General features: G+C 32.1%; 1 protein-coding gene across 1 annotated transcript; it reads right to left on the bottom strand.

Annotated features, from left to right (window-relative positions):
• Positions 1-603: 603 nt before the first annotated feature.
• On the bottom strand, positions 604-6,633 carry LOC107490776 (uncharacterized). Its single transcript, XM_016111579.3, has 14 exons — positions 6,294-6,633; positions 5,791-5,935; positions 5,356-5,423; positions 5,206-5,259; positions 4,984-5,067; positions 4,801-4,886; positions 4,270-4,350; positions 3,311-3,432; positions 2,926-2,967; positions 2,131-2,207; positions 1,948-2,038; positions 1,785-1,866; positions 1,192-1,264; positions 604-994 (listed from the first exon to the last, which is right to left on the bottom strand). Exons 1-14 carry the CDS (start codon positions 6,386-6,388, stop codon positions 826-828), a joined length of 1,269 nt encoding a protein of 422 aa, XP_015967065.1. The 5' UTR covers positions 6,389-6,633; the 3' UTR covers positions 604-825.
• Between the last annotated feature and the right edge of the window lie 1,756 nt (positions 6,634-8,389).

Consider the following 8,389-nt stretch of genomic DNA (forward strand, 5'->3'; position numbering starts at 1 on the left):
GTTTATTAGATATTCATAATTACAAAGACTTTAATGTTTGTGAATATAAAACTTATAATTTTTTTTTACCTTTAGAAATTATAAATTTATTAAAATAATTGTAAAATTATATATATTATTTAATAATTAATAAGAAAAAAAAATTGACGGGTTTATCCCACCAACCCGCAGTTAGACAGGATGGGGGTGGAATTTTAGAACTGTCTCATTAGACAGGACAAAACAGACTTTCAACGAAACGAGACAAATGCTTGCAACGCCTAAAATGCACTATGTACAATTGACCAAGTGGAGCTATGTATACATAGGACTAACAAAATTGATCTTCAAAATTGATATTTTCGAATTTATAATTTTTTAAATTTCATATATCTAACCCACCAATTTCATATATCTAACCTACCAATTTCATATTTTTGAATTAATTTTTTTTTCAATAAACTGACCGACCAATTTGCCATTGGAAGAAAATTTAAAAAAATTTTACCCCCTACAAATTGGAATCTCCGATTTGTGTCTCCTACTTCTCGAACCCACGTTCAAATATTGCCTCGTGCAAATCTGGACTTGGCAATTTCAATTAAAAAAAAATACACCTTCATATTAGATTAAAACACATCACCTCTCCATAACAAATTATTACACAACTTCGTCCATTCCTAAAAAAATGAGTCGCAAAAATCCGTACCATAAACTGCAAAATCTCATATTAACATTCTACTCAGTACTCATTGGTTGAATGCGGTGACTCTACACTACATTCTTTATGAAAGCATATTCACCTGTTACACTTAATCTCTACATTATCGCCAACAGGAAAAGAAGTTACAAAAATTTATCAAGAGGTCTCATCTCTCTTGGCAAGCCATCAAAATGCCCAGCATTTATGTCAGATTGTAGCATAGGTCGCTTCCCTGTTTCCCAGACAATGCCCTCTGCAAGGTGCTCCTTGCTTGGAGTGAGCATTACAAAATTAGGATCAGCTCTTTGATAACTGCAAACAAGTGAAACAAAGTGTAAGTACATGTACAAGTTTACCACTGTAAGGTACAATTTTAGAAATTGAAGCAAAAAGCTGAAAGGAATTCTCATTTTTATAACAGAAAACCAGCATGTCTACTAAAAGTGATACTTTATTAGCAGATAATTTAACTGAATTGAAAAAAAATCAAATTTTGCAAAGAAAGTAACCTGGCTTCTCGAAGACTTTCACTTTGAATACCAAACCCGAATTGTACTTTACCATCAGCACGATCCCTTGTGGCTGCGGGGGGAAAAAAGAAGAGGACGTCCTCAGCACTTCAAATTCAATACAACTATACAAGGATGACAATTTCCTCACAAGAAAGTTAGCAAACAAGGACCCTCCCCCAACCCAAAATAAACGGTGAAAAGAATTACTATCGTAGTTTCGATTGCCACCAATTGGCCTATGATCTAATTCTAAATCAATACTTTTAGGGCACATATGATCATGTCAAAATGTTTGAACATATAACAAACGGTTAAATAATAATTATAGTCTAGACTAATATACCAGTTTAATTTATATTGAATATTTTAAGAGGTATTAAATTTAAATTAAATATTGTAATATGACTATCTATGTCAGCCTAAACAATGTTTACGACAGAGCTGGGATAAGTAGAGTATAAATACAAAGCAAATCATTAGGATAGAAATGTCAGTGTCACCGCATCAGATTCTGTTACCCCATATCCAATAAAGCACACATGCAACGGGAACAGAAGCATGATTGAACAGAAAAATCCCACTATAGGCACCTGAAATGCTGAAAGTGAAAGAAGGTTTCCACCATGACTTGAATGCAAGTGCCAGTGATGAGCTACTAGGTCCAACTTTTGCCTGAAAATATGAGACAAAAAATACTTGAGTGATTTCTATTTACTCAAAAAGAAAATTATGTAACATTGCATATTGTTTTACCTTCAGCAAGAAGTTTTTATTAGCTTGCCAGGATGCACCAATTTGAAAAGTGGAGTCGGAGATATTGTTTGCTGCTATTGCATCATCAACACTTTACACCAAAAAAATAAAATATAAAAGATTTCACCACATTAGCACACATGTATAAAAGCTTTGAATATACTTGTTAAGCCAAAAAAATACCTTGTTTGTAGCTCAAACCCAAAATCAATGTAGTTTGTAATTCCAACAACTGAATTCTGTTCTAATGGATTTTTCACCTGTTCAGTTCAAGTAAAGTATATGACTTTCAAAGTATGATTTATTCTGATTCAACAAGAACTTAAATCCATCAATTTACCAATTACTACAACTCAGATTTTTTAGTAAAACCTCAATAACATTAACAAGGGTAAACTTTTAACAAGAATTAGTAATCATGGATGAAATTTTTCAGCACAAAGGTAAACTCTATCTAATTGTAAGTCAAGGAAACTGCACCCAAAATATATACAGGCCAATATCTTGCAGTGACGCCAAACTCAGCAACTTATGAAAACTTTAGACACATTTGTATCCCAAGATAATATACAATGCAATTTGGCACCTTACCACACAAAAAATGAGGCTACTTCCATGATTTTACCTGTGACCTCGAGATCACAAGGTAGCAAACTTATCATTGTGTCAAGACTCACCCTTTTATATTAATGCGGAAATAAAATTTTGTAAATCTTCAGACAAATGTACTACACAACATAATTAGTTGCTTTATATTTATCCAAATAAAAAAAATTAAATATAACAAATTTGTGGTCAATTAAACAAGTCCAACAGATTATTTATATATTTCTGTGAAATTCATTTTTTAGTCCATTTTGTAATTTTTTTGCATAAATTTTTTAGCATATCGTAGTATTTGAAATGTTTGCAGAAAAGGAAAAACGAAGTGACTAATATGGGGAGGGAGAGAGAGAGAGAAGAGAGGAAGAAACATACCCGTCTTTGGACAACCATATGTTGATAGAAAGAGGCAACAAACTGCAGATTGTTTAGACTTCAAAATTTTAGTAAATGTTTCACAAATATTAACCAGAACTATGCAGCAAACATGTTAAGGCAGAAAGATGCCTTGATGGCTAGATGCACTACATTGGTTTAAAGTTTAAATCACACCCGCGTATCAAAAGCACATCATTCGGCATATTGATACAAAATTTGATATTGGCTTCAAAGTTATGATTGATAAACTTTTTAAATGATATTAAATTGTCAATCACTCAAATCACAACTTTCAATTTTAAGTGGAAAACATTTCATGTTATTACACAGCAAAGAATAGAATGATGCAAAATACTAACCAAGTTTACAATGTCAAACATACCTGAGTGCTTTTGACAAGCTCAAGACCAAAATTGAAGGATGGACTCAAGGGGCTCCCTGATCCAACACCATAGCTCATGGCACAACTCCAGTTCATCAAATTAGAGAGTTTTGCGTTTCCCTCTGAAAAAGCAGCCCCAGAAGGTAGTGCATACGTAAATTTATGATAAAACAAGGTAATACATACAAATTGAATAAATTTCATTCTCCATACATGCATATCACATGTTAGATAAATTATGCTCAAAATATTATTTTAGTTTTCTTTAACCGTCCATCCAAAATATGTAAATTTCAAAACCTGCTTAATAACAAGACATTAGTCCAACTTTTTCAACTCCCTCTGCCCCACTGTGACTAACTCTAAGCTCTATGTAGACTGCTTTCTACATATCACTCCATTCTTCATGTAAACAGTCTTAAATGCATGTGCAGCACAGGTGAGGTTATATTCTAAATATAGAGAAAACCTCAGCACAACTGTGTTAATCATGCAAATCATATGGAATATAATATTGATGCAATAACAAAAGGATAAGTTCTACATATTCACCACACAAAAAGGAAAAAAATTAAAACAAAATAAAATTAGAGTAATCAAAGGACTAGTAAGTGATGAGGTTAACTTACTTATTTGCTCTTTTATAGTTTCACCCATAATTCAATTTAGTCCTTAAGGTATAAAACTTTTTACAAAAGATATTATTTAAATTATGTAAAATGATCCGTATAAATTTTAAATCATTGAATTGGAAACAATCCCTGTTGAATTCATATAACCTCAATCTAAATCCAACTAATAAGGACAATTTGGCATCGCTTAAAAACTATAAGAATACTTTATAAATATTTATACTTTTAAACTATAATGACCAACTTAATTTTGAATCAACATAAAAGGAATGAAACTCTGTAAATACCAAAGTTTCTCTAAAGGAATAAAATCTGTTTAGTTCTTACGTTGTGGCTCATACTGAACCCCAGCAGTCATCCTTCCCATCCTGCTTACCAGCCATGCAGTTTTTGGAAGTTCATCTTTCGCTGCAAGGTTTAGAAGTTACTTAACAAAGTTCTTAATCATTTCTCCATAACGAAATAAAAAATCAATGCCTTCAAAATACACCATAAAATGTAAAAACAATAATGATGGAAAAAAAAGGGGGGGCATATTCAGGTAGATTTCTTCTGTCCTTATACAGAGAATTATTTCCAAATTTAGTAGACAGATATTCACTGTGCAGTTCTTAGTATTAATCCAAGTTTCCCAGCGACATAGAATCCAAGCAGCAAGGAAGGAGAAAAAAATAAACTGGAAAGAAAAATCCTAGTCTATCCTGCTTCTGTTTCAAAGTTGAAAGGCCTCGAAAATAATCTCTACCATATTCAAAAAATGCTTATGACAAAGGGCTTCAAAGAAAACTGTAGCCTCTCTGAAATATCACATGCAGATCTGATTAACAAGCTCATTAACTTAAAATTCAGGTCACTTACTGGCAAAAGGCAAAAGTGTTACTCCAAAAGATAGATTCCCAGAACCATATCTCAATCCCATCATGCCACTTTCGTCAGAGCCTACTCTGAAGAATTTATTAACTTTGTCAACAACGTATTCTGTAATCATTGATTACAAACTCAATAAGAACCTATCATATGTCCTGCGACCATCAAACATACCTTTTCTTCAATATCATAGGGAACACCCCAAAAGCCCCAAATCCATATTTTGGATAGTAAGCACACGATCTCATCTGCAAAATCCTGAAGAGACAGCAAGCACAGCCCAAAATTGGAAGTTCCCCATTTCAATATGATAAAATCAGAAACACACCAATATAGATGGGAAGCATTAGGACTGGAGCTTTGCTATAGACTATAGTTCAAGATAGAGCTTCTTACGGATCAATCGTGGACACATATAGGTCTATAAAAGTATGTGGATCATTAACATCACTGCATGCCCACAAAGCAAAATAAGCTCAGCAAAAGCATGGGAAAATGCAAACAAGATAAATTAAAAGATATAAAAATTACAAACAAATTCATCACCTTTGCCAGCGAAATAACGCATTTCCTGTAATGTTCTCTTCTGTCTTATTATCAAGAGGGCCTGAAACCTAGTTGTGTTAAGGGCAAATAACATGATAGATTCATTTTAACATCTCGTCCAACTTGATAAGTGTCTCAACCAAATGATAGAATAGAAAAACAAAAGTAGAGATCATAGAGTATGTTTTCAATTTCATCATTAGTTAGTATAGTTACACTACTAATATCAAAGGATCGTGGTAAGAACATTTTTTTTTTCTTACTTTCAGCATTTCCTTCACAAGACAAATTTGAAAATAGTAAACAAATTGAAGCAAAAAGAGTAGTAATATTGTAGTTACTAACAATAATATACCAACCAAAATATTAAAAATAAAAATGGAAAAAAAATAAAAGAAACCAATGAGCTCTAAGTAAGATAAAATTGATGGATACAGTTGCAATGAGATCAACATGAGGATCATCAATGGGCTTGAGCATGATTCTAGTGGTAAAATGTCTCGCTTGGTAATAGTAATCATCAAAGAGACATTTCAAAGCGAGTTTCCCAAACAAGACATTATAGGATGTCTCCAACATCCTACAAAAAGCAAAGCATGGCATAAATCATCAATCAACAATCAACAATAATCACCTCATATACATGCTAATACCATCGAGCAAGTAAATGCTCAAAATTGATCACATACATAATCAAATTTGTCCTTCAATATAAAAATTTTATATCAACTTTGTCTTGAGCATCATAAAACAACCATGGATTTAAGAATCAAAACTGCTAACTAGTTATGCATTGAACCACTGAATTAACATCTATCCAAAAATCTGTATTAAAAAAATTATTGAATTTTGATACGGCATGCATCTTAAGAGCGCTAATTTGGATCATTTTATTCGATGTAAATATAATAGTAATCAAAGAAAGAATAACACAAAACCTCGTGCGAGCAGAGATGGGAGGGAAATCGAAGAGAGGAGGGACAAGCACCACCGGAGGCGGTGGCTGTGGCTGCTTCCAAAACCAATTCCACATTGCAAATTGCTGTGTTTTCTATTCGATATGCTGTTTAGGGTTTCAGAAGAGTAACGAAGAAACAAGGCAGTGGGAAGTGGAAGAGTGAGCAGTGTTTCTTTTTCTTTGGGAAGAAGAAAGGTGTTGGTGCGCAAGTGAACGATCCAAATCGGTGCTGGCGCCATTCTCTCGCATCTTTCATGACGCTTTCAACTCTCAATGTATCCAAGATTACAACTATACCCTCCTCCAGAGTTTAGACAGGAGAGGTCATGATTTCAGTGAGGTTGCATGTTTTTAGGCCCAGACCCGGCCTATTTTTTTTACCAGACCAATTTTTCAATTCTTACTTGAATTTTAAATGTGACCAAACCACAATATTTTTAAGAAGTAAATACTCATTTCGGTCTTTGTATAAAAAAATCACTTATTTTGATTACAGATTATTTGTCTCAGAGACAAAATACTACAATCATTCTAAAATACCTTCTCAATTTTTATCCATCAAAATTATTGGTCAAATTATTTCTTCAATCGGTCATATAATAGTAATTGACTTAGAAGCACCAATAGAAAACGAACGGGAGTAAATTTTCATAGTGATCACGAAATTGATGTCGTGCACTAAAATCGTCTTTGAGATTTTAATTGCACTAATTACGTTTTTTAGATTGAAAAAATTGCACCATAGTAGTCCGTGACCCATTTTTCATTAATGATGCACTGACGTAGCTTGATGACGTAGACCTTTGGTAACAGGTGTCACCTCATGGTTTGGCCACGTGTAACGGTATGATGACGTGTCGGTCAACGACATGTGGCATGTTGACATGGATGAATATGCCATGTGTCACAATGCTATTTTGCCATATATCAGATTATGCCACGTGTTGCAAAGTTATTTATCCACGTGTCATCTATTATGTCATTGTTACACGTGTACCAAATTGGTCCCTTATTTTGCATCAAATGATTCATTTTAGTCCATGAAATTAAATGATGTGCAGCAAATTAGTCCCTTCATAAGTTTTTTCTCATTTTTTTATAAATTTAAAATTCTCATTATATATTTGAATACACTAATTCTAATTTTATATTTTCACAAGTTATTTAAATACAAGTGTTTTTATAAAATATTTTTAAAATATTAATTTTAATTATACAAATTTTTAATAATATTTTATTAAAAGAATTATATGACATATTGATATTGATTTAATAAATAGTATAAATTAAGAGTATAATAATATTTTTTAATACAATATTTTTAATATATAACACTTTAATAAATATTTTAGGAATACTTGATAGGAATACTTGATAAGGCACTTATTAACTAATATAAATTTATTATTCCTATCCATTTTAAGAATGTCTGATTTCTCGTATAACTTAGTTAGGCGGGTTTTTCATATATTACACTATTAATTAATATAAGTACTTATTGTAACCATGACTTGAACAGTATTAAAACAGATACAAATAAACACAAGAGTAAGAATAAAATTTTGGTTTTAGTTAACATGTACTCTAATGATACAAGTTAATATTATTAATTAAAAAATTTATTATAAAATATGTATAATAAAAAATATAATTAAAATTAGTGTATAAAAAATATTAAGAATTTTAAATTTATAAAAAAATGAGAACAAATTGATGAAGGGACTAATTTGATACACAACATTCAATTTCAAGAACTAAAATGAGTCATTTGATACAAAGTAAGGGACGAATTTGGTGCTCATATAACGATAACATAGTGGACACATGGACAAATAGCATTGTGACACGTGACATAATCTGACACGTGGCAAAATAGCATTGTGACACGTGGCATACCCATCCATGTTAGCATGCCACTGTCGTTGACCGACATATCATCATACCATTATACGTGGCCAAATCATGAGGTGACACCTATCACTAAAGGTCCACATCATCAAGCCACGTCAACGCATCGTTAACGAAAAACGGGCCAAGGGCTATTATGGTACAATTTTTTCAATTTAAAAAATGTAA

The sequence above is a fragment of the Arachis duranensis genome, chromosome 5, assembly GCF_000817695.3.
Source record: "Arachis duranensis cultivar V14167 chromosome 5, aradu.V14167.gnm2.J7QH, whole genome shotgun sequence".
NCBI lineage: Eukaryota > Viridiplantae > Streptophyta > Magnoliopsida > Fabales > Fabaceae > Arachis > Arachis duranensis.

Excerpts from the sequence above, each read along its gene's own strand:
- LOC107490776 (XM_016111579.3), bottom strand. The coding sequence starts at position 6,388 with ATGTGGAATTGGTTTTGGAAGCAGCCACAGCCACCGCCTCCGGTGGTG. Across the intron at positions 5,068-5,205 it reads TATGTGTCCACGATTGATCC|GATTTTGCAGATGAGATCGT; the intron begins GTAAGAAGCTCT and ends CTGTCTCTTCAG. Across the intron at positions 3,433-4,269 it reads GGTTCAGTATGAGCCACAAC|AGGGAAACGCAAAACTCTCT; the intron begins GTAAGAACTAAA and ends CTGCTTTTTCAG.